Source organism: Desmodus rotundus, chromosome 10 (genome assembly GCF_022682495.2).
Source record: "Desmodus rotundus isolate HL8 chromosome 10, HLdesRot8A.1, whole genome shotgun sequence".
Lineage (NCBI taxonomy): Eukaryota > Metazoa > Chordata > Mammalia > Chiroptera > Phyllostomidae > Desmodus > Desmodus rotundus.
In genome coordinates, this window is record NC_071396.1 from 108,682,635 (window position 1) to 108,710,583 (window position 27,949).

A 27,949-nucleotide genomic window follows, 5' to 3' on the forward strand; every position below is an offset into this window, starting at 1 on the left:
CTACATAATTAATGAAGCTCTCACAGAATCGAGCATTTACAAAGAAATTGAATCCAGCCACATAGTCGATGAATATGAAGGAGACACGTGGCCACATTCAACAATTTAAGGATTGTTATTCAAGGATTTAAACTCAAGCATTAAACCTACAAATCTTTCTTAGAACCAATGACTTGGCAATAAAACCAGGTCCATTGAAACGTGTGGGCGTAATTACCTCTGCAATGGAGAATCTATGATGAAAGGGTTTGGTAAGCACTGAATCCACTGATCTTCAAATAATTTATTCTGTCACGAGCCGAATGCAAAGTGAATACTATAGGATTTGATATGTAAAGATATGACTAATAAAATACAAACTGCTGCATACATTGTTAAAATGAAAAAGTAAATGTAATTATTTTACTTCATCAAATACAGTTTTATTAAATATATCTCATTTTTATAAATTAACTCTGACTATCCACTTATTCATGTACATGAACAAAGAATCTATAGAGAATATTGGCTATTTTAACAATTATAGTTATTCCCACTTAAAGATTTTCTGTCTTCTTTACCATCTTACGGTGTTTAAAATTTTTATAATTAATATAGATGTCATCATTTTTATTAAAAAATCACATCTTAATTTGTATTTGTTCTTAAGTTTTGAACAATGAAAAAGATGCAGCCTATGATTCATGTGTATTAATATACCCACAATGTATCACAATATTTTTTGTTTTACAAGTACTCTTAGTAGTGATTTAGTTCAACTCATTCATTTTATAGGAGAATAAGAAAGTCCCAGAGATTCAGAGAACTGTCCGCTATCACTTAGCTGGTTAGTGATTGAATGAATGTGGGATAAATTTAATAAATCTTAAATCAATTAATCATAATTATCATGTGGACTAAAGAACATACACATGGAGAGAAATATTTAAATCCTATTCAAGTAATGATAGATAAAATGACGTATAAGGGTGATTCCCTATGATCTTATAAAAGGTCTTTGAACGTTGGACTTCTGCTTTCTGCCCCTGGTATTGCCTGGCAAACTGAATCTCACTTTAATCACCTTCTCTTTCTCCAGCCTTTCCTCCCCAGGCTGTGCTGGGTCCACTTTGCCTCAGTCCACCCCGAGGTTATCACTGTCACAGCACTTTCTTTAGTGATTTGAAATTATCTTTGCATGCTGGTCTGTTCCCGCTAAACTAGATGTTCCGTCAAGTCAGGATTCATTGATTATCATATTCCCCAGTTCCTAGCTCAGTGCCAAATATTATTAAGTCTTCTGTGACTATTTGTTGAACTGGCCAAATTACATTTAGAAATCTATGTACCCAATGAATTATTGAGCACATAGTAAGTTATGTTGATACTAGCTGGATCATTCCTTTCTGTCCAGAAAAGTTTGTGAATTTTACACAGACACGCAAAACTCTACTTCTTTTCTGATCTTATGTTTTTGAACAAAGAATAATTCATGGCTTTGATCTGGCAACCACATTTCAAAGACGTCATCAATATCACCTGGCCAAGATCCTGACAAAATCTCATTACAGGGGGAACTCTCTGCTTTTATATGACTTTTATCACAGTGTGCTTTAAAAGTATATCAACAGTATAGCCCACCATGTCTGAGATGTACCAGAGATATAGCTTCCAGTAAAAATAAGCTCCTTAGAAATCTTTTTGTATTGTTATTTTTTTCTGGAGGAATGATTGAAGGGATGTAAAAAAGGGCTTGTATCTAAGCAGAGATTTAAAAATAAGACTGTCATGTTCAATTTGGTGTTTCATGATTGTGACATATGAAAAATACCGTAGAGTTCCAGGGCTATCATCATTTTATTGAAATACTAGGTAAATAGGCTCTTTTCCCATGTATCTTCTTGGTCAAAAAAATGTGTTTTGCAAATAGAAATGTTATTTTGATATATGAGAACCTACCTGGAAGGTAAGTATGAGAAGCATGAGGAGAAAGACGAGTCTTACAGCAAGTCCTGTAGCTTTTAGATTATAGCAGAGGCCACCATGGACCTGGTATCTAAGTTTTACTCATTTCTTTCAAGCGAACTATGCATTGCCCTTTTTCTTCCCCAATGAGAATAGTTAAAATAAGTACCTTAGATGGCTCATTTACCTTTTACTATGCCATTCATCATATTCCTACCTGCTCTACTAATCACTGGGATACTTCACTCTCTTGTTACTCTTGTTACCTTTCTGATTGTTCTCCACAGCATCCCTTTTCTTCATGTCCCTTTACCTGTCAATCTGCCCTTTTCTTTCTTCTTCCCCTCCCCCATGCAAATGCTATTTTGGTCCTCTAAGGCCAGAAGACACCTTCTCTGAGTTTGGTTGCTTCATCTACAAAATGGAACTAATAGGAGTAGCTCCCCCACAGCACTGGTGTGAGAATTGAAGAGGGCACTGGCTGTATCAAAACTGTTGCATGAGTATCAGCTGTTATTAGAGGTGAAGCCGGCTAAGGGATGTCCCCGCCTCCGGTGTTGCTTCATCCAATTGCTCTGCACCCCACAGCCCGCATTAACCATTCTAAAAGCCAGCGTGCCCATGGAGTCTTTGAATGGCTGTTCACACTCATTGTCTTCTAAAAGCCAAAATATTGCTGTGAAACATTAAACATTAAAAGATCGACATACTTGTTGATCTTATTTTAAAGGTACAAGAAAATATGGCTCTATGGTTTTAGTTTTGTCATTCTTATACAAAAGGGCATGTATGGGTGAAAAAATAAACAAACTTGGCTTTTTCACACATAAGCATATCCTGGAGATATTTTTACATCAGAATATAAAAAGCTTTCTTATTTCATTGTGCAGGTGTGGTACACTTTATTTAATGAGTTTCTTATAAATGGGTATTAGTGTTATTTTCAATATTTTGTTATCATCAACAACCCTGCAATGACACATAACACTGCTGTGAATGCCAATGTATCTACGGTGTGAATTTTAAAATGTGGGAATGATGGGTCGAAGTCATAGGTATGTAAATTTGATACAGTTTTTAAAAAAATGTTCATTACCCTTCCTGAATTGATTTGTTGAGATGCCGCCTTTATCATCATACACTCTTCGCAGAATTTCTGTTGTTTTATTGGTCTGATGCTCTGATTATTCAGGTGCCATTACCTTCTTGTTTTAATTATTGAAGCATTATGGTATGTTTTAATACGTGTTAGGTCTTCCCCACCTTTGCTCTGTTTCCCCAAACTGTTTACCTCTTGAAGATAAGTTGGAATTGTGTTCTTTCCTACTATAAGCACGACCTTTTTCATGTTACCAGCATTCATTTCTGGTGCAGTTTGAACCATAAGTTAAGGCTCCAAAACTGAAGCCTACTGCAATTTGCTCTTGTGCCCTTGAATAATCCCCAGGTAGGTATATTTACTTGCTTGTGATAGAGGAACTGATGCCCTTCATATTGACTGAATATGTAATACTTGGAGCTAACAGTAGGTGAGAATTCTGCATAGTGTGTATTATCCATAAAGATTGAAAGCATTGTCATATTTTTGTACATGTCTGTGACCTGTAAGCCATAAGAAAGTAGAGACTGGAGGCATTATCATGAGCGGGCAAACTTCACTTGCCCCAAGCTGCCTTCTTTGAAACTACGTATTATTTGTATAGCAAAAATTAATCCGGTTGACCAGATGGCTGGACTTCTGGAAACACAGGGTTGAATATGTAGTGTGGTGACTGTGGTTATCAGTACTGTAATATACACTTGAAATTTGCTAAGGGGGTAGATTTTTGTATTCTCACAACAACAACAAAAAGGAAGAAATTGTAACTCTATGGAGTGACAGATATATTTATTTGCTGGACTGTGGTGATCATTGTACAGTTTATGCATACAGTATGACCCCCCTATTCACCATTTGTCTTTCTATGGTCTCAGTTACCTGTGGCCAATCAAGGTCTAAAAATCTTAAATGGAAAATTGCAGATATAAACAATCCATAAATTATAAGTAGTATGACATTTTTAGTAGTGTGATGAAATCTCACGCTGTCCCCCCTGGGTCATGGCTCATCCATTTGCCCAGCCTCTCTATGCTGTAGAAGCTCCTACCTTTAGTCATGTAGGAGCCATCTTAACAATGGGTATCACTGCACTTGTGCTTAATTAACCCTCGTTTTACTGGATAATGGCCCCCGAGTTAGTGATGCTGGCAATTCAGATATGCCAAAGAGAAACTGTGAAGTGCTTCCTTTAAGTGAAAAGGTAAAAGTTCTTGACTCAATAAGGAAAGAAAAAACCATATGCTGAGGTTACTAAGATCTATAGTAAGAAGGAAACTTCTACCTGTGAAACTGTGAAGAATGAAACAGAAATCCATGCTAGTTTTAGTCCTCCTTCTGACGTCCTTCCGCAGGTCCATAGTAGCCTAACACTAGGTCCCAACGCCCATGTCACTCTCTGTCCTGCATCTCATCACATCTTCTCTGCACCTCCTCACAGCATCCAGGAAGGGCGAGGGCAGCTCCATCAGAGAGCAGGGACAAGCCACATCCATGTGGCTTTAATTGCAGCATATTGTCATAGCTGTTCTATTTTATCAGCCATTTCTGTTCATCTCTCATTGTGCCTAATGTATAAATCAAGTTTCATCAAAGGTCTGTATGTATAGGAAAAAACATATTATACATGGGGTTTGGTACTATCTGTGTTTTCAGGCATCCCAAAAATATTCCCCAGGGATAAGGGGGGACTACTGCATATCAAAACATGAAATTGTACACCTTAAGTATATATAATTTTTATTTTTCTGTTATACCTCAACAAAGCTATTATTTAAAGAAAGCGTTGGTGAGGAGTTGATGATGAGTCCCAAGTGGGCTTAGTTTTAACAAAAGGAAGTGGGAGACAGGTGGAAAGCCAGGTGAGGGATGGTGTGGAAGTCTTTGTATACTAAGCTTATAAGCAGAATCAGTGAAAGGTGCCATGGAATGGAGAAAATGTTAGGGTGATTACTTTAATGGCGGTGTATGGAATCATGTAAAGTACAAAGCAGAGATAAGAAGCCAAATTAGCAAACTATAACAATAATTTACCAGTGTGACAAACTTTAAGTTCCTTAACCTTTCTACCTGACTGTCCCCTTCTGTGAGCAGCGATAATTACACTGCGCACCTCACTGAGTTTGGGTGGGGTGTAAACTATGCTAACATTTGTGTACATTCCCTAGAGCAGTGGGGACCATAGTAAGAACTGAAGATGCTGGTGATCATGGACAGTCCAGATTGCTACTGGTGTCTGAGGGAAGCCATGCCCAAAATGTTGACCCAGAGAAAAGGTCAAGTCACACTATAAAATGAAAATGACAAATTGTGGAGCACCCACCTCTAATTACATACCTCTAAACAGAAAGTCAGTAATTTTAAGAGACAATCAAATTAAATTAGGGAAGATGATAGAAATAAAAATGTAAAGTAGATTTTAAAAGCAGCACTGTGTACTACTTGCAAAGAAATTAACTTTCTGAGTAAAAACTCCTGCTTGAAATATTTCATTTTAAGGGAGCTTCATATACTTGAACCCTTGAAGCTGTTTTTTCCCCCTGGGATTTCGAAGTCCTGAGCTTTTGTGTATTCTTCATGCTATGAGGGGGGATCTTCTGGTCAGCGGTGGAGCGTGGAGGAGTGCTGAAGGCATCAAGGTGCCCACGCCCAAGATGCCACTTAGTATCAATCTTGACATTTTCTTTTAGTCTCGATCTTTTAACAAAATCACTTATTGCTGCACAAGTTTTGTGTCCTTGAAAAAAGGCAAAGCTCATTGGAAGGGGTGTTTTTAAAAATAGTCTGTCTGGAGGTAAGAATTATTTATAACTAAAGAGTTCTTCCTTGGGTTAATCACCAATGACCCCAGCACCGGCCTTAGGTTCCCCAGTTTTCAGAAAGAGGAAAGTGAGTTTCAAACCCTTTCTCTTTTCACTCCTTTCAGTCATCTATTTGGTCTCTCCTGTCCTCTGAGTTTTCAGACATGACATATTGCAACTGTACTGAAATTTTCAGTGTATCAGAATAAATGGGCAATTCCCCTTCACTGGTTGGTTTCTGAGTCCTGAGAACAAGGACTGTCTTCTAGACATTTAGGGTGCGCTTCTCTGGGATTTAGGGAAACCGGGAACATATAAGAAGGGGGAGGCTTGAGGGAAAGAGGAGAAATGGCCTTCTAGGAGAGGACTTGATGGGGGCATTTTCAAGACTTCATGGTTAGTTTATGGTCATTCTTCAAGGGCAAGCTTCAGAATTTGAAATTTCTTTTATGAGCAATGGGCAATGGTGGAGCATTGAAAGGTTTATTGGTGTCCTTTGTTCATTTGTGATTCGGTAGAATGAGATGCCTAACCAGAGGTGAGCTTTGGGACATTAAATGCCGCAATGGTTCCGTTGGATTGGAGGGAAACAATGTGAAGGCCAGAGACCAGCTGGGAGGTTACTAGAGAAGTACTGCTTAAAGTGAGATTCCGTTACAGTCTAGGAGTGGGAAGGAAAGGGGAGAGATGGCATGCATGGGTGATTAAATATTTTTGCCCCTAAATGGGTATTTTTTGTGGGGTGGGAGGAAAGGTTTCAAAGACTGTTGAGGGAAAAAACAGGGAGGCAATCTAAGAAATTCTATTAACCCATCACAAATTAGAAAAAGAGTAAAATAAGTACATTAAAAAAGAGAATAAAACAAAAACGAGATGGGCAAGGAGTTCAATTATATCAGTAACCACCTAAGTGTACGTAGATTAAGTGTTTCCATTAGTAAACAAGTCATAAACATACAGCCATGAGGGATACAATCGACACATTTGATTATGTTAAAATTAAAAACTTCAACATGAAAAATTAAATTATAAAGAAGCGAACGTTTAAGCCCTCACATGTGTGGCTCAGTGGGTCAGGCATCATCCTGCAAAGTGAAAAGATCACTGGTTTGATTCCCTGTCAAGACACATACCTAGGTTTCAGGTGTGGTCCCTCATCAGGGAGCATGCGAGAGGCATCCAATTGATGTTTCTTTCTTACATCGATGTTTCTCTCCCTCTCTTTCTCCTTCCGTTCCCCTCTCTTTAAAAATAAATAAATAAAATCTTTTAAAAAGAGAAGTGAAAAATCAAGCTACAGTAAAGAGGAAGGTATTTCCAACACATCCACCTGATATTGTGTTTAAAATTAAAATATATTTTAAAATGCCTACAAATCGACAAGCAAAAAGAGAAAAAAAACTGTGACATATAGCAACATGGGAAAAGTTCAATTATATAACTGGATGTGAAGATTAGATTTTATAATGTGTTCTATGTGACATTTTAGACTACTAATAATACAACATGTAAAATATAAAAACTGTAATAAATATAGTGGACATATTATAAAGTCCTTGATTGGAAGGACGCACACATTAGCATTAAGATAATATGTGTTATGCAGGACACATGCAAAAGGGAGTTTATTTATTAGTAACTACTCTCCCTACAGCTCTGGAATTTCTTTTCAATTACTACAAAACTTTACTTACAATCAACACTTTAGTAATTCTTTAAATCCATTAACAAATCTGGCAGCTGTTTATGGCCAATTGAAATAAAACCGGTAACTTCAGTTACAAACAAGTTTATTAACATAAAATGCACATCTTTTGTAACCATACTGTAAGTCCCCCTGGTAAAACCAACATCCAAATATGGATTATCAGAGGCATTGAATAGTTCTATTTTTGGTTTTAAAGATTTCATTCAAGACAATTCAAAAGGTATGCAGAAACAGAGTAAGGGACACATGTTTGCTGATTTGATATTTTAAACATATTGAATCTTATAGTTTTAAAGAGGCAGCAAAATAGCACCATGTGTTGAGTAGCAGGGAGAAAAATCAACACTGGATGAGTATGCAAATATACATCAAGAAACTGAAGCAAGATAATGTTTCACAAGGAGGCTATATTTAATAGTAAGAAATTATTCTAAAAGGTAGACCGGAAAGCACCCATTTTACAGGAAGGCTGCAATTTAGAACTTTGTCAAGAGCAGTTTGGGTAATGCAAGTGTTTAATGTCATATCGAACTCAATATACATAAATTTAAGCTCCTCATTTCTTAGGCTCTATGACAATGGTGTAAGTGACATCATTTACTTAGCTGTGTAGATATAAAAACTTAGATATACCTTTAATTCATCTCTCTCCTTCACTCATATTGAGATTATTGCAAAGTTCTAAATTTTTCTCATAATTCTTTTCATCATAGGCTCATCTTCTCTCTGTCCACTGCCTTCAGTACTGTTTGAGTTAAAATTTTGTCTGGTATAAATGCACCAATTACCTAATATTTCATATTTTCATGGTCACTGCTAATCCCGCTACTGGTCTAATAGTTTTTAAATATTATTTGCATAATACCAATCTCTTAGTAAAACTAATCATTGATTCCCATCTTCTGCATCAGCTGAAAAGTACCTAGTTTTCAAAGTTCTCTACTGTTTTTATTCTTATTCTCCATTTCTTTCCTAGATGTGTGTTTTTCCTCAGTCCAAACCATTCTCACTAGGTCACACTGGCATCCCCCTTTTGGGATTTGCCTATAGACTTTGGGATGGTTTAGGTAAAAGAAGAAAAAAATCACTGGCGACACCAAGATTTGCAACTGTGTTCCATAAATAAGCGGTTAACAAATGAAGGAAATAAGAAATCCAGGAAGAGAAGGACGCTAAAGGGAAAATATTTTGAGCTTCGATTTAGACATTTGATTCACTTACTGGTCAAAATATCAGCTGAAAAGTTGCGATCCTGAAATTTCAGGAAACGGGTCTTGACGTGATGGAACCCTACCCGAACTGGGTCCATAAAATAAAAACAAAGAGAACAGTTTGCACTGGTTATTGAGTTCTACTTCTACAACTGACCAATGAAAATAAAGCACCATGAATTTCGAACAACATGTATCGATATAGAGCCAAAGAATATTCTGGTTTTAGAGAAACTAAAACCGACGAGGCTTGGCTCCTGCCTGGACTACTTGAGCAGACAGGAAGGACTTTGTGTTTCCTCTGGTGCCACTGAGGGGCTCTCTGAAAGCAGGAGGTGGAAGAGCCGTACTTGTAAGTATCCTTTCAGGGCGGTGATCATTTCTAAAAATTGCCCATTCTTGGGGTCCTGCTCAGTGGGTCTACTGTACAATTCATTTCGATTCTCTTGATAATGACAACAATTTCCCACTCTTACTGAAAACTTGCGCCTGCTGTGAAGCATTTCATTTCCGGCTGTGACTCTTAAGCCAATGTGTATTCTCTCCCTGTTTTTATTGATTGCCTGGTAGACAGGTGCAATAGAAAGAATGAAATGCGTTCAGGTGAAAAAAAAAAAACACTTGGCCTCCTCAAAAATTGCCACTGGTGCCAATTTTGGAATCATCATTTGTCCTTTATGAATTTCAAAATTGTTTTTCTGGATAAAGAGAGCAAGATAATGGAATCAGAGAACACTAACACGTTCATTTTGGCCTTTCCAACTATACAAAATGAGGAAAATTGAGATAGACATATTGCTCTTTAAGCATTTTTCAGTGTTAATGGATAACAATGTTTATATTTGGCATTAAACAATGCTGAAGGAAGCAAACCTCTTGAGTTGTTACAAAGTTGGCGAGAACTTTCTCATGAATGTGAACTTCAAATTATACTCCACTGAGAAAGGGAAGTTTTCGATTTTTTGGTCCTTTCACTTATCCTTAAATAAGTGGGTATTCACACAGCAATAGAGGCACATATATTCACGTATCCTACAGACTTTTTTTTTAAGTGTGTCTTTCAGTAGTACATAAACAGTTTGTGAGAAGACAAAGACCCAGGACTTTAGTAATTGAACTTTCTCAGAGAATAAGCCTGCAGTAACTATGCCTGGATGGGCTTTGCTTCTTTAGTTATTTATTTATTGTCTTTCTTTGTTCATCTGATACACCATTATAAAGAAATAACCCAAGTCATCATTGACGTAGTATCTTGCTTTCAGAAGGGAACACAAATATAAGCTACCCAAGAGATGCTGCTTTCTTCTAAGTTCTTCAAAATGTCTGGAGACAATGTTATTGTGACTCCCTTTATTCTGCTAAGTTCTTAACCAAAATCCTGTAAGTGCAGGGTTCATTAGGTCAACTTCTTGTGATAGAACAGGCCCATTAAATCTGACGTTTGGTTAAGTTAAAGCTTGTGAACGGGTCCTAGATAAATAATGTAATTATGGCTATGAACTCAAGCCAAGAAATCTGCCCTCTCCTTACAGAGAGTGTTAAATGGACAGAGGATGTCCTTTGTGTAAAATCACCTTGAAAAAGAGAAAGCACCAAGGAAAAGGGATTTCTCTGAAGGAAAATGGAAAGGGATTCTTTAAGAGGGATTCTTTAATTATAACAAGCTGGCTGGCTGGCTAATGCAGTGGAAAACGAAGGGCCTGAGCAGCTGGGGATCCTGGGGATTTCTGGAGTCTTGGCAACGACATGGAATTTTCTAGAAAGAAAATCTGAAGGCTACCCAGGAGCCTATTTGGTGAGACCACTGGCATGTTCAGGAAGTAACTCTGAATGAGAAGGTGAAATCGGTGATTTCTCCAGGAGAGCGTGAAGCAACATCGTGACAGTGACAGGGCAGGAGGGAGGGAGTCTAAGCAATAATTCCCTGCTAACCAGCAAATGGCCTGCATCCTCAGATGCCCTTGAAGAGCAGTAACTGAAGAGCGCACCATCTCCTCCTACTACTGCCAGCGAAGGACCTGTCTTCATTCTGTCTCATGGGGGGGAGGAAATAAAAATGAGGTAGCTAATTTTATTTATGTGGTTCTCTTTCATGTTCTCCAAGAATTGGTGTCTTTCATTTATAAGCAAAATAAAACCTATTGCTTTAATTTTACTTTCTCCTCAGAGGACTGATTTCCTGGTCTCCAGCAGGCATTTGGACTGTCCGTAACTTGTCCAGCATGCTCATCTGAGGCATCAGTTCCAGGGCCTCCAGCAGGACATAGTCCACCCTGTTCGAAGACGAGCAGGAGAGATGGTCTTGTGCTTCTGCGGAGTTTATGCCCCAGGCCCGAAGGTTGCTTCTAGAACACCGACTCCTGCAGAATCTGACTTCGCACTGACACACAGCGATCATTCTAAATTTTCAGCACCAGGGGCTTCTTTATTACTTTACTCCTGTCAAAAAGCAAAACATTTTTTAAGACTAGACCCCCCCCTAAAAAAAGAAAAACTAACACACACACACAATAAAACCTCTGCATTCATTAAATGATTCTTTTACTATTTTAAGTTTAAAAATTCAGGTATACAGTTGATCAATACTTGACTGTCCCACAGCCATGATGAATTCACATTATTTTCCCCCATAAATTATTTGTTTTAATTGCTTTATTGTGAGATTGTCATTTGACTTTTGAAACATCAAAATAACTTAATTGAGACAAACAGAAATTGAAGAATGTTGTATAAAATAGTCTTCCGAACTGTCAAGGTCATGGAAAAAAAATGAAAAAACTGTCAGGGAGACTAAGGATTTGGGACAACTAAACACAGTCTGGTGTCCTCTCCTGGACCCCGAAACAAAATAGGGTGCCAGAGGGAAGAAGTGGTGATTTCTAAATGTAACTGGTCGCTGAGTTACCAGGATTTCACCAGTATTAACCCTTAGTTCTGAGAACTGTACCCCGATTATGTCGGATTTAACATTAGAGGAGATAAGTGAAGTTCTTACAGGAAGTCCCTTTACCATTTTTGCAAATATTTTATAAACCTAAAATTATTCCAAAATAAAAGGATAATACTTTAAGGGCCTCGCTGTGTGACCACTCTGTAACACCAAGTCTGTGGTGATCAGTTTTATCTATGTGGGTGCCTCTGTTTATGGAATAGCAAGGAGATAAGATGCTGTGGGAAATGCCAAATCTATTTTTCCTTATTATCCGTTATCGGTTTTTTGTGTAGCAATACTGAGTGCCTACGTGGAAACACTCATACCTCGCGACTCATTTTGACTCACTCTTTCGTAGAAAACAGCTAGACGAGCAAGCTGGGGCTTGGCAGTCCGGGAACAGTGCTTGTGTAGTTCCATGAGCACCAGAAGGCTGCACCGGCCACACAGTGGTCCCTGAGTTATGAGCGGCGAAGCGCAAAGCGTGCTGGGGAAAGCATTCCTCTGGAGGGAAGAACAAAAACCCCACTACGAGGGTTGGGTCCCAATTCCATTCCAAAGGAGTCTTCCTAGCTCAACTAAGATTCAGAATCCATTCATAAATAACCAGGAGATACATATTGATCATCTACATACATGCCACTTGGCAATGATATTTTTACCTGCCTTCAATATCTCAAATTTCTGTGCTGATTCCTATAACTGTGTTTCACTTCCACAATATTGCCACTAGTGCAACTGTCTCTATTACCTTCACCACCATCTCTACCGCTAAAATTAAATCTACCATATGTCTTTGGCAGCTAGGATTGCCAAAACTAGGGCCACGCCGAGTTTTAAATATATTGGTACAAGCAATGATTTTTACAATATCTGCAAATATCCATAATGGCTATGGATGTGCTGAACAAAGTCGGCTGCTAAGAGCATTTTATCTGTTTTGTATTGTACTGCCCTCAGTTTTTTAAGTGTGTTTAAAAAAACGTATTCCCAGTGGATTAATTCAGTAAACTCCTGATGCTACTAAACTCATGTAAAAAAATAGTTAATAGGATTCTTTTATTCCCTTTCAGATTTTCAGACGATGCTGGTTGGTTTTCAAGAAGGCTTCTAGTAAAGGACCCAGAAGGCTAGAAAAATTTCCAGATGAAAAGGCAGCATATTTCAGAAACTTCCATAAGGTAAATCTCAGTCTTTGGAATTGCTGGGGAATAGCTGGACCCTTGGCAACAACTTGTGGAGATGTTTATTTTGATTAATGAAATCTGCAAGGGAAAAATGCGTGGCCAGGATAAAATGTCTCTGTTCCAATAAAATGCAAAAGTTATTTTTCTCCTTTATTTTAATGATCTGCTGTAAATGCCAGAGGTACCTCTGCAAAATGAAAGACTCATTTTTATTGCTGCTTTGCAAAATGAGGTGACGCATAACTCAACCAGATCATTTTCCAAGGTGCTGAGTAAGCATTTTCTCGCTCTTCAGATTAATTGTGCATTTGTTACTTTGATTTAAACCGTCGGCTATATTTAGGAGATACAACTTTTAAGGCAGGAGTCCGTAGTGCTGATGAACCTGGTAATGGACGTGGCATTTGCTGTTTATAGCCTTAACAAGACAGTGATTATTAAATATGCCCGTGTGTAGAGATTGATGTGGCAGAAATTCTAGGAGTGAAATATCAATTTCTTGAGAACGAGATGTAAGAAGGAATGCTGCAGTTATGCTAAGCATGCTGCCTAAAGTTATCTCTGGTGAGAGTATGAAAACACAGTTAAGTATTCGATAGTACTGTGGACGACTCATGACCAGAACTCAAAATTTGAAACAGAATTGCTTGTTGGTAGAATGTCTGATTACCCAGTAAAGATTCCTATTCCTAATTTTAACATCTGTTTGAACTTGCATAAGCTAGTTGAACTCTATGTACCTACTTTTTCTCCTGTGACAGATGAAGATTACAATACTGCCTACCAAAGAGAGTTGTAAGGAATAAATGGTACTGTAGACATAATGAGATTAAAAATAATTAGGTATAGCATTGAAGTTGGAGGTCAAAGGACACACTTTGGAACTGGTTTGTGGAACCTGACAGGCCGTCCTTGGGGATCAGATGTCGGGCGTGAGTGAAAGGTAGGGCTTACGGGTGATCCAGGAGTGCGGGCTTTAGCAACAGAGATGCGGGTGGTGTGATTTATGAAGATGGGAAGACTTGAAGAGCAGACATTGAGTGAAAATCACAAGCTTTCACCTTGTATACATTGAATTTGAAATATCTATCACACATTCAAACTAAAATGTCAAGTAGCTAATTAGACAAACAAATGTGGGCCGGAATGGGGGAAATGTCATTGATAAAGAGTTATTCATTTCCCTATCATTGGCTTCTTGATAATACTTCATTCTGTAGCACTGGATAAAATGTCCCTGAGAGAGAATGAAGAAAGAGGAGATAATGAACCCTCCCCCAAATCAGAGGATTAGCTGAGGTGGAGGAACTGGAATAGAAATCTGAGAAAAGCAGGCAATGAGAAGGATTGCATTAGAGTAAGTCACCAGAAAGCAAGAGAAAAGTGTGTTTAAAAAATTGAGCGAGTAGTCTTCTGTGTCTAGCTTGAGAAGCTGAGAAACTTGACAGAGAAGGGGCCACTGGATCTACGGCCTGGAGACCCTCGGTGACTTTGCCCGGGCTGTTTCAGTGAAATGTGAGGCGCAACTTCACTTGAAGTGACTTCTGCACAAGAGAGAAGTGAGGGAGGGGCAGCTACTCAAGCCATTTATTCCAAGAAGTTTTGCTGTCAATCTGAGCCAAGATGGGGAGCAGCTATGATTTGAAACTATGACATGTCACACACCTGTGTGCCAATGCGGGGACCTGGGAGCCCGAGAATGCAGTGCTTAGAGGTTCTTCTGTGGAATGATAGCGTTTGGCCTCTCACAGAATCTGAGATCGTCCTAACAAAGAGGAAGGAGGAGAAGGAGGGCAGATCCAAGCAGGCTGGATAAACACAGATACTACGACTCACACTTCGAACACGTGCACACTTCAGGTGCCTGAGCTTTCTCCCTCGAGCCGTGTCAGTGAAGCAGCAAAAGATCAAGGCGAGCGCGGTGAATCGTTAATCTTTTAATAAACAGCAAAACAGATGCCATCGACTGCAACTTGGAGCTCCCCAAAGTGCTTGAAGAACTAGATGCAGTTTATGTGACAGCTAAAATTGACTTCCCTCGTGTGATGACTGAGGTTTTTATTACTACAATGTACTCTTCATGGCACTGGGGAGGCTGATGCCATTTCCTAGTGATAGAAATTTTCTTTCAGGCATTTATTTTTATTTTTTTCTTCAGTGATTGTAAACTAAAATGGTGAAATCACACCAATTCTGATCATTAGGATAATAATAAATCTTAAGGCTTGTTTTCAAGAAAAGTATGTAAATGGCCTCCTCTCTTATTTTGTTGTATTTCGGCAAGTTTTGCCCAATCCTTCTAGCTGGCTGCCTTGTGATAGGCTTTGGGTAAACAATCAGAAGCTTTCACTCTCTGTGAGTTCAACGTGAAATGTCTGTTAGGCATTCAAACCAAATATTTGCGTAAACATCACTGCTTTCCTTCGTCCTACAATCTTAACTGGCCCCTTGACACTGGCTTTTGCTTCTTTTTTCTTAGAATATACATCCAGTGTTATTCAGATGACCCTGTATCATCTTCTGCTATTCTATCATGCCACCCTTGATCACTCCATTGTGACCGGCCTGCTCATCAAAATTCTATTACCAATAAGCACCTCTAACTTTGTTCAAATTAGAGTAAAAACGTTCAGCACAAATACTGGCTTTCATTGGGTGAGACAAGTAACACGCAGCTGCATCCTGCTTCTGTTTACTGGGAAACTGCTGTTGAACACAATTCAATATAAATAAATAAATAAATAAAACACCATTTTTTAATAAACTATATATTTTTGTGAGGCTACACTGTCTACTGACAATATAGAAGGTGAAGGAGGTTCAGGTTCTCCTCTTGTTTGTATAAGAGGGACAAAAACGTCCTAACTCCCTGGGCCATCATAAGGAAATAAATAATATTCTACACAGTCAATAAATGCTAAGAGTTATCACTGCTTTGAGATTTTATCATTAAATGAAATTAGGTTTGCGAATGGCTCTCTGTAATAAAATAGCATGATGTGCAAAGTGCAGATATACAAGCCCAGGGGAACAGTCCATTCTGCCTCCAGAAATCAGGACTTTCCAAAGGAGGAGAGGGTCAGGTGGTGTCTTAAGAATACTCTATGTTGACAAAACAAACTAATGATGAGGAATGCGTTATTAAAAGGGGAAGAAAGAGTGGGATTCTGTGTACTGAAAGGTTCCCTTGCATGGTGAGGTGAAGAAAATTTGAGTATAGTATCGACAAACTCTGGCAGGAGGGCTTGGGGGACAGTGGAGAGAAATGCTCCAAAGAAGTGGGAGGGGTGTGTGAAGAATCAGTGACACTTACTCGTGTGTTTGGTCTTTATCATTCAAGCAATAGAGAAGTTGCAAAGGGTTTTAAATGGTTGTTCATATCTTCAAATACACATTTAAAACATAATTAGTGTGACATCAAATCAAATGAATAGGATAACAGAGAAACTGTATACAGCAAAATGTGTCCATTGAATATTATAATATTCCCACCTCTCCAAAATAGACAACAAAGTCCTGAATGGATAAAGGTAAGGTGAGTGGAGAAGAGATTGATTTGGGTGCATTTTTCCAGGTATAGTGAAGTACACTGGCAAAGACGTAGTAACCAATTGCATTTAGAGAGGATGAGATAGGAGTAAGACTGGTGTCTGTTCAGGACTGATGTCATAGGGATCAGCTGCTGTTCTGCTGTTCGTGGGGACCGAGACCACATGGGGGGAGCACCGTTCGGTGGTGAAGAAAAGAAGTCACACTGTTACTTGTAAATTACGAGGTATTTATGGTATGGTCAGGTAGATATTTCATTAAATGATTAGAAGTATAGCCAGACTGGAGAGAAACTGTCCGGGACAGCTGTTGAACAGAATTGGTGTTAAGAAGGGTGGGAATCGACACCTCTCTGTGAAAGCCTTCATGGGATAAACTGAAACTGTTTTCTGTAAAAGACAGGTACTATTATACCAGCCTTACGGTGACGTCCAGACTGCTCCACAGGTACCTCCATTCCCGATTTATACAGAGTTACGAATAAAAAAAAATTGACTGTTTAGTGAAAAGAACAGCTAATTCAAGAAAGAATAAAATATTAGAAAAGTGCTATTTAAATGAGGAACTGTTAGTAGAATAAATATTAAAATACTAAGCAGTCAAATTTATAAAATTCATAGTGATCATCAAGAGTCTTTAAACATACTCCTAAATGAAAATGTAATAATTCTAAAGAGATCATTGTTCCTTTTCCCAAAAAGCAAATTATGGAAAATGTGGGCACTTGCAGAGGGTTTGGAGAAGAGCAAGCCTTGGAGGTTGTGTGTTCTGCTTCTCCCCAGGACTGTCCCTCCCTGCAGGGAATGTCACCCCAGGGGTCAGATGGCATGATACATGTTCATGGCCTGGACAAGCAGCCACCAAGTCAAAAAAAGAAAAAAGAGCAATTGAAAATGTCCTTGATATTTTTATCCTCAAAAATCAAAAGCTGGACCGCCACTTCTCATGGCCTTTTCCATTTGGAGAATTATGAGTCCCATTTTTCAGAAGTGACAGTGGTGAAGCTGTAAACGGCTCACAGTTCCCTCTGACAGCCAGGTAAATAAAGGAAGATCTCTTTATGAAAAAGGTTAGCATATTTTAAATCTTTGTTTTCTCTAGGGCAATGAATGGTCAGTCTAAATATTAGATTTCCAGAATAGGGGTGGGGGTAGCAGGCAAAGTCCTTCGTTTTCAAGAGAGCTTGAAGAAATGAGGCTAGTATGACTTTTCCAAATTGTTCTATTTGGTAATGTTTAAATACTTCAAAGTTATGATTAGTGGGTTATTTTGATATGCCCTAAAATATACTATAATGCTCAAAAACAATAAATGAAAATAATCAATCAAATGAGTGAAGTGTTTTCAGTCTAAATAAGGGACTTCAGAAAAAGAAGCTAATGACACAGTTATTTCTTTGCCGACCTTAACTTTGCACTGTGCTCTGTCTGGAAGGTGCATATTGTAGAACTTATGAGTATTAATGGCCTCATTTAGACATTTGATATGTTTACTGTGAAAGAGCGTGCTGCATAAATCAATTCTTATATAAAACTGCCAGAAAATGGTATAGACTTTTTTTTATGTCTTGATAGAAAGAAATTTGAAATTCAAATCACTAGCTGCTGAAGGAAGTTATTAAAAATGTATTAAGTTGGAAAGTTTAGCTGTATATAATTGTCATAACAGATATTCAAAACAAATTTATCCACAGTGAAAACTGAACTACAGCAATTTACATACAATCCGCTAATAAATTTTTCTTAATTTTCTCAGCAGGTGAGAAAGAGATAGTTTTTAGAAATTTTAATAAAATAAATGAGTGCTGTCTGTAGGGAGGAAAACATACATAAGTCCCCTAGAAGGATGAATGAAGGTAAAACTACCAGTGAAGAATTTAAGAAGGTAAATTTTCCAGTGCAGAAAATTATATGAGCCTGAAAAACCGATGCCTACATTGGGACCAATCTTATTTCTAAATTCCCTGTAACCTGACATTGAAAACATCATTTTATTCCATGTTCTTGTCTCCTATTTGGAGTTGTCAGTATTTATCTTCATGTAAAGCAAGTGTCTGGGAAAGTTGGGAAGAAGATGAAGACACCCTTATGCAAAATAGCCGCCTGCAAGTATAGCAAACCCTCAATGACAGAAGCAAAGTCATCGATAAGTGTGGAACAGCACATGTGTACAATGGGTTATGTCGAAGATTTTCATTTTCATTCCAGTGGCTCTGTGCTTGGGTAAGTACACATTTGGTGTGACGTAAAGGGCGTTCAAAGGCTTGGTGCCTCTTCAAATACCTGCTGCGAGTCTCCGGAGTGATAATCATTTATTCGGGTTAAAGCATCTTATCCATCCATCCATCCATTCGTAATTTCTTATCTTGAAGAGGTCTCAGTTTCTTTAATATAATGTCTATTAACATACCCATTGTTTCCTGGGAAATTCACATGTTAATCCATGATTGGTTGTTTTACTCATATTATCTGATCACATGCTAGTCACTCAGGGAAAACTGAAGGAAACGGAATATGGAAAGTGGGTTTTCTATAGGAAGTAAAGGAGGAGGGAAATGCCCAAGGCCTGGTGCCTGTCTGTGTAGGGTCTCTGGTGGAGGTGAGGCTGCTGTGAATGGGCAACTCCAAAGCCAGGTGAGAGCAGGAGCTAAGATTTTCAGGGGGAGGGGATCTGCAAAGCTGCGATCTCAAAATCGGAGGAGACTCCCAGAGCAAAACTTGATCTTGGTAATATTTGAATTAAGGCCAATTAGAATTGTACAACATCTAAGATACCTCAAGAAGAATCACTCTGTGCTGCTTAAGGTTGCCGCAGAACATAGATCACTCAGCAGTCAGGACTTTTGTTTACAACCTATTGTTCCACAACAGGTACCTGTCCACCGAATAAGGAATCAGACTTAGAAATTATCTGGAAGATTGGTCTGGGCTTGACTTGGAGGATACAGGCATGTGACTTAGGTTGGCAAAATTATTCTTTATTCAACTTTTCTAAACTATCCATTTGTGTGTGTGTGCCTGTGAGGCAATCAGAAAAAATGTGGTATGACTTCAACAATATCTTTCTCTCATTTTCCTATTGTAAATTGCAAATAGTATCTTAGCCCACAGAGAAAGATGATCATTTCGTGTTAGATAGTAGGTAAAACATAGAATGACTACGGTTGTACAAGTCACTACTGCTGCCTATTTGCATCTTTGAAACCAGGGAAATAATTCATACTGACTTTAAAAAAATGTTGAGACCAATTTGCATAATAAAGTAACTTGTAATACTGAACAAGTCATTTTACATGGCAAATCAAATAGTATTTTGGGAAGGAATATTTAACTGCACAATTCTGTTATGACATTATTTCTGGAGCTTTTTTACTTTTATTTAAAGGATTGATACCCAATGCTCTTAATTATTATCTCAGAATATCATCAATGTATTTTTGGTTTTTAAAAAACCCTTTTTCTACCCATTAACAAAGTCTGGCTAATTGAACAATCTCTAACAGATGGGATAGGAGAAACACTTATTGTATAATTGTCTTTCTGACATTAATGGAAAGTTATCTATTATACTTCAAGGATTGAATGCACGCTTATTTACAACATACAACTTGAAACTTATTTCAGTGAGAATTCATTCATGAATTAATACTTTTGCTTCACTATAAATATCTATTTAGCAAATTTTATAAAAAACAATGCTGTTATATTTAGTTTGAATGTATATAATTTAAAATTTTAATGCTTTTTTGCATCTAATATTTCTATAAAAACAGTTAAAATTTTAGTTAATCATTAGCAAACCTAGGTTACAAATCAATAGCAGCCACAGAAACTGTTTTTATTGAATAGAGAATAGGTTTTTAATTTAGGGAATGATGCATTTTGAGATTAATGAAATTACTTCTTTTGATGATAACTGTTGCATTTGTTCTACTAAGAATTATGTCACACCTAATTCGACTTCCTGAAGAAATGGTTAAAACCTGCTCTACAATAACCAGGCAAATAAGGTGTGTTTTTTTTTTTCTTTCATTTGTTTGGAAACAAAAAGAGAAGAGAGACTTAAAGGGTTTGCATAAAAATGCAACAATATTTGTCAAGTTCTCTTTTTTAGATCTTTGAATCTAGTTCATCATATTTACACATTTAGTGTACTATAAAATTACATTTTGACCTAATTTTCAGTAGCCTAGATTTCCCTTTTAATCCTTTAATGCTTTCCTAAAATATTTGCCTTGGTATAGAGAAATTTGTCTTCCCAAGCTCGGGGCTGCCAATATTCTCCTAGCCTTAGAACTGAGCCCAAAGTCAATTTTCCTACCTTTTATTCCACCTCCATCTTGCAAGTAAACTAATGTGATCAGAACCATCGTTATCCCCAAAGGCTGGATCTTTTATGCAGTTTGGTCACTAACGGTGGTTGGAGTACTTTCGCCATTTTCTGTTGTTGGATAACAAATGACCACAAACTCAGAGGCTCAAAAAACACTGATTTCTGAGCCTGCAGTTCTGTAGGTCAAACAATCCAGCTCATCTGTCCTCTGCTGAGGGTTTCCCAAGCCTGGGGTCAGGATGTCTGTTGGACCGAGTTGTTATCAGTGGTTCTGGAGAAAACCCTGCCCCAAGCTCTGTCTGTGGCTGGCTCACTCAGACCCTCTGCATTCCTGCTGGCTGTCAAGAAGTGCTGCTCTCTGTCCTTGGCATATTTGGGTGCCTCCCTCTCTGTGAAAATGGTGGCGCACCAAATCCTTCCCTAGTTTTGCATCTTTGACTTTCCTTTGCGTGACCAGCTGGAGAAAACGCTCTGCCTTTAACAAGCTCTTGTGGCCACGTCAGGTGCACCTAGAGAAACTCCATGTTGTCATCTAACTCCAGCAGCATGCTATTTATGGTTTTGTTTTATCTCTCATTTGGGAAGGAAATTTTTAGGCTGGCGAAAGTGAGAGAGCCGCTTTTCCATCATTATAGTAATCAAAACAGTATGAAAATGGCCTAGAAACAGAAACATTTACCAGTGGAACAGAATAAAGAGCCCAGAAATAAACCCAAGCATACATGGTCAGCTGGTCTTCATCTAGAGTTTCAGAAATGCAACAGAGAAAAGGCCGTCTCGACAATAAATGTTGTTGGAAAAACTGAATATGTACATGCAAAACAAGCATGAAATCGAACCCTTCCCTTACAATACACAGAGAAAACACTCCAAAAGAATTAAAGATTTCACCATAAGCCAGAAACCATAAAACTCCTGGAAGAAAACGGAGAAAAAGCTCCTGGACATTGGTCTGGGCAATGATCTCTTCAGGTAGGACGCCAGAAGTTGAGGTGACAAAAGCAAAAATCAGTGGGACTAAAGTCATTGTATTATCATTATGCATGCACCCAAATAAGTAAATAAACAAGGAATAAATATATGTACCAATTTTATTACATTTTACTTCAGAATGACATTGACAAATCAATAAAAATTATTAATTATATCAAGTCCAAATCCTTAAGTACATCTTTTTAATATTCTGCTTGAAAAACCATGATATGAACATATAAAACTTTTCCACATCTGATATGCAGTGTTAGCTTGTGGAGGAACAATTGTGTGGTTGTTGAATTACATGCAAAGTAGCTGATCTGTTCTCCAAAGGACAGCTGTTTTAATAAGCGGGTGTTTGAATGACAAACTATGGTCATTCGGACTTAAGTATTTGTCAGACATTGTTCAAAAATGAACTAAATGAGGAAAAAAACTGACAGTATTTATTAACAATGCTAAAATGTAAGTTTTCAAGTAAAAATTAAAATATGGGAATCTTGTGTCTGCATTCTTGAGTTTGACCACTTCTCAAAACTTACGAATTTTTCTGTGGAAATCAAGGGTCATATTAATGTATATTTTATATCAATAATGAAATATGTCAGCATTTGTAAGAGTTTCATAATTCAGTGAACCAGAATTATCCCAGCAATCAGTCAAAGTTGAAAATAGACCTGTGGATTTTAATGCAACAGAGTGTAAAAAAGTGTATCCCGTGATGCCAGACTCTCTATAGCAATGACCTTTAAGAAAACATTTATCAATTTTGGAGACAGAATCAAAGAATGCCCACAGTTAACTGAAAATGCTCTTAAGTTATTCTTGCCTTTTCCAACTTCATGTCTGTATGAGGCTTTATTTTCTGTGTATACTTAAAACTATACCTTGTAACGAATTGAATTCAAAAGAAGATATGAGTATCAAGCAGTCTTCTATTAAGCAAGACATTAAGAGTTTTGCAAAAATGTAAGAATATTGGCCGTGCTTCACCTATGTGGGGAATTGTTATTTTAAAATGTTATGTATGGTGTCATAAAAGGACTTTATTAAATTTTTAAACACATAACTAAATAAATACAGAATGACTTACAAGTTCAAACATTTCTTATAACCATTAACATGTACAGCCCACATCAACAAAGTAGAGCAGGACGGTAAAATTTGGGAGTTGCCTGTATGTACATTTTTCCTACACTTTAGATTCCAGGGACGTGCCCATACACTGGTTGCAGAGATGCAAGCCTACCTCACTTTGCTTCACTTTATTGTGCTTCGCAGAGAAGGTGATTTTCTACAAATTGAAGGTTGCGGGAACAAACTGCGTCCAACAATTCATTGGCGCTGTTTTTCCAACAGCATTTGTTCAATTCAGGTCTCTGTGTCACATTTTGGTAATTCTCAAGATACTTTAAAGTATTTCATTATTATTATATTCATTATGCTGATCTGTGATCAGTGATCTTTGATGTTACTATTGTTATTTGGGGGGAGCACCATAAACTGTGACAATGTACATGGCAACTTAATCCATAAATATCCTGTGTGTTTTGACTGCTCCACTGATTGGCCATTCCCCAATCCCTCTCCTTCTTCTTGGGCTGCCCTGTTCCCTGAGGCACAACAATATTGAAATTAAGCCAATTAATAACTCTACAGTGGCTTTTAAGTGGTCAAGTGCAAGGAAGAGTCACATGTCTCATTTAATCAAAAGCTAGAAATGATTAAGCTTAGTGAGGAAGGCATGTTGAAAGCCAAGAGAGTCCTCTAAACCTCTTGAGCCAAACAGTTAGCCAAGCTGTGGATGCCAAGGAAAAGTTCTTGAAAGAAATTAAAAGTGCTACTCCAGTGAACACATGGATTATAAGAAAGCATAACAGCTTTATATCTGATATGGAGAAATTTTTAGTCATCTGGCTATAAGCTCAAAGCAGCCACAACATTCTCTTAAGCCCAAGGCTCATCCAGAGTGCGGCCCTAACTCTCTTTAATTCTATGAAGTCAGAGGGGGGGAGAGGGAGGGGAGGAGAGAGAGAGAGAGAGAGAGAGAGAGAGAGAGAGAGAAGGAAGGTACAGAAGAAAAATCTGAAGCTAGCGGAGGCTGGTTCACAAAGTTGAAGGAGAGAAGCAGTCTCTGTAACCTAACACTGTAAGGTGGGGCAGCAAGTGCTGAGCTACAAGCTGCAGCAAGTCATCCAGAAGATCTAGCTGTGATAATTAATGAAGGAGGCTACACTAAACAACAGATTTTCAATGTGGATGAAGCAGCCTTATATTGGAAGAAGATACTTTCATGGCTAGAGAGAAGTCAATGCCTGGCTTCAAAGCTTCAGAGGACAGGCTGACTCTCTTGTTAGGGGCTAATGCAGCTGGTGAGTTGAAGTTGAAGCCAATGCTCACTTACCATTCTGAAAATCCTAGGGTCCTTAAGAATTATGCTAAATCTACTCTGTGCTCTACAAATTGAATAACTAAGTCTGCATGACAGCACATCTGTTTACAACATGGTTTACTGAATCATTTAAGCCCACTGTTGAGACCTACTACTCAGGAAAAGAAAAAAGATTCCTTTTAAAATATTACTGCTCGTTGACACCCAAGAGCTCTGAAGGAGATGCACAATGAGATTAATGTTGTTCTTATGCCTGATAACAAAAGACCCACTCTGATAACAAAAGAACCACCCAAGTGGTTTTGACTTTCAAGTTTTGTTATTTAAGAATTACATGTTGTTAGGCCTTAACTACTATAGATAGTGGTTCCTCTGATGGATTTGGGCAAAGTAAATTGAAAACCCTCTGGAAAGTATTCACCATCCTAGATGCCATTAAGAGGCGTTCATGGAAAAGGTCAATGTGTCCACATCAACAGCGTTTGGAAGAAGTAGATCCCAGCCCTCAGGGATGACTGTGAGAGGTCCCAGACTTCAGCAGCGGAAGTAATGGCAGATGTGGTGGAAAAGGCAAGAGAACTAGAATTGGAAGTGGAGACTGAAGGTGTGACAGAATTACTGCCATGTCGTGATAAAGCTAATGCTGAGGAATTGCTCCTAATGAATAAAGAAAGAAAATGGTTTCTTCAGATGGCATCTACTCCTCCTGAAGATGCTGTGAAGATGGTTGAAATGGCAACAAAGGATTTAGATTATTACGTAAAGTTAGCTGATAAAACAAAAGGAGCGTTTGAGAGGATTAACTCCAATTTTGAAAGAAGTTCGATTGTGGGTGAATAAAGTCGACTGATGCAGCAAACACCCTTTTTTTTTATTTTAAGCAATTGCTGCCACCACCCCAATCTTTAGCAGCCCCCACCCTGATCAGTCAGCAGCCATCAGCATCAAGGCAGGAGAGTATGACTCATGGAAGGCTCAGGGGATAGCAGTTTTTAACAATAAAGTATTTGAATTAAAGTATGAGCATTGTTTTAAGGCATAATATTGCACACATAATAGACTGCAGTGTAGCATAAACATAAATTCTATGTGCACTGAAAACCAGAAAACCAGAAACCAGAAAATTTGTGTGACTCACTTTATGGAGACAGTTGCTTTATTCTGGTGACGTGGAATGGAACCTGCAGTATCGCCAAGGTATGCCTATACAGGTCTCCTTCCCCATTGCTTCATAGCTGTTTTTAAGTCTGTGAAAGGGCTTATCACTGTTATTTGTGAATTATAAAAGCCTATAGAGAAAGGGGTTATAATGTTTCATCTTTGAATAATTTGACTTAACACTATGAATTCTTTAGGGATTGCTCCTTGAAAAAATTTAAATCGCATCAGTTAGCAAACTCATCATCTAGGTGTGTTTATATATTGGTTTTAATTATATCACTCATTAGACCTCAGTATTTTAAATTGTCAACTATGGTATTTCTTGACTTAGATCTAAACAACCTGAATCATTTTCGAGTTATTTTTCCTTCACTTAAATTCTATTAATTTTATATTTATTTAAAGTAATTATTTTAATGTCTTTATTAAACTCCAATTGATACTAAACAATGCACCTGGTCACCCAAGGTAACCATGTGAAAATTAATATTTCAAAATATAGATCCAATTATTAACTAACACAATAATTGATTGATCTATTATTGAAATGCTATAGGATTTCCACAATCTTAATAAATGTTGAGAATGATTTTTATGTTATATTGACTGGATTTTGACTAATAACATTTTTATTTTAAAATAGATAAAAACCTCATTTTTAAAGTTGTCTTCATCTATGAAAATGCAGTTTCCTTCTGGATGGTAAATCTGTAGTGTCCTGAGAGTTAAAAGTGAGATAGGAGATTGAAATATATTAGATCTTGACCTCAATTGTTATGATTCAACATGGTTTTTTAAATGCACATTGAATTGGAGAAGAACAGTTCCAAAGATACACAGACTTAGAAAAGCTCCTGGTCTGATTTTAAAGCAGTTTATAATCTTGGGTAACACTTGAACTTCCTAACAAGGACCAGTGAGAGGAGGGAGTTTACACTCCTCCTGAGCGCGCTTCGCCTTCCTGATGTCTCTTTAATGTCTCGGGCACAACCAGGTGCGTGGCATCACACTAATGTCAGCACCAAAGAGCTTTGCACTGCCCTGGAAACAGTGTAACGGAGTCTGCCCGGAGAGCTTTCTAAATGTAAATTTTGCAGAAGAGCAAACACCTTGTTTGAACTCCATCATCTGCCAGATTGCCCAAGGCACAAAAGTTAGACAAGTTTGAAAAATCTGCCTGTATTTTTGTAGGCTATCCATTAGTTTGTTTTCTTGGTTTTTGCTATAAGAGGACAAAAACAGGTAATCCATAATATCTGTTCTAATATTTTTTAATATTTATAAATATAGATACTTGAAAAAGCCCTTGCATGAATAAATGTTTTTATAGTCTTTCGTACAACTAGATAACATATAATGTATCTAGTTGTATCTAGATACATATAATGTATCTTCTATAGCAGCTTATCACATTTATGCTCACCTAACATAAATTGCATGAACTCCTGAGTAACACAAGATCTTCATTGCTTTTAGACTCTACTTAATTTGGTAAGATCTTCTGTTTAGTTAAAATTAATAATTCTTGAAAATATCTCTTTCTCAAATATAACTTCAATTTACTGTATTAGCATAAAATTTGGCTTAAATGTCACTTGACTCAATTATCAAATCATTTAAATATTCAAGAGTGTAACTAACTAAATTTGAGAACATACTTTAATGTGCTTTAAATATAATATGTGAATCATTGTTCCAAAAAGCTTTCTCATCTTTCTCTCCAGGGTATTAATCCTTCTGTATTGGTGTCTAAATTTTCTTTCCTGGAAGAGAAGCTGAGTATTTTCAGATAAAGAGGTGATAGGTAGGTAGATAGGTAGGTACATAGATAGATAGATAGATAGATAGGAAATACATATAGTACATGCCTGTGACTATATGTAAGATTTGCATAAATATACATATGTATACATAGGTATCTGCATATACATACATATATATAAAAATCACTCATCTTACTCATCTTAATTTTGCATGTTAATCTAATGAGATAACTACAAGCAGAGAGAAAAACAAATATGAGCAAAGGATACATTAACTGAACTCTCCAGCGGGATGAGAGAACTGTAAATTCACTGGGGCAGAAGAAAAAAGGGCTGCTCCAGAAAGCCTACAGAGCACCCCTGAGTAACGGGCTCATTCTTTTATTGGGCTAGAAGTCTAGGTCATTACAGATTTTAGAAGGAAATGTGTCAAATAACATCAAGCTCCTAAAAAAGTAGCCAAATAGTTATATTTTACAGATATTATCTTACATGACACAGGGTACATTGTTTAGTCATGTATTGATTAAGTCTTTCAGTGCTACCGTGTTCTCATCAACATTGGAGGTATGATCTTCAATTTGGGGGGCCAAAAAATTTCTTAAAGAAACATCAATGTGAAAGAGAAACATTGATTGGTTGCCTCTCATAAGCCCCCCAGCCAAGGAAGGACAGAATCCACAACCCCAGCAGGTGCCCTGACTGTGAGTCCAACAGGTGACTTCTAGCTTTGCGGGATGACTCCCAACCAAATGAGCCACACTGGTCAGGGATGGAGGGCCAAAGTTTTTTAAAATTCGAAATATATCTGTAACTTTTTATCCATGTTGAACACTAGTTGGCGGTTGATAGTGCTTTTAGGATGGTGAATCATGAACAGAACTAAGTCTTTTCCCTT

At 37.7% G+C, this 27,949-nt stretch overlaps 1 protein-coding gene across 2 annotated transcripts in view; it reads left to right on the plus strand.

Moving 5' to 3' along the window:
* Positions 1 to 27,949, plus strand: part of DOK6 (docking protein 6) — a 243,176-nt gene that overhangs the window by 59,227 nt on the left and 156,000 nt on the right. The window contains exon 2 of one of the 2 annotated variants that reach the window (XM_024580552.3): positions 12,766 to 12,873. The exons of the other annotated variant lie outside the window; for it this stretch is intronic. Coding sequence (XP_024436320.1) covers positions 12,766 to 12,873 — 108 coding nt within the window. The remainder of the gene's footprint in view (positions 1 to 12,765; positions 12,874 to 27,949) is intronic. 2 annotated transcript variants of the gene reach the window in all.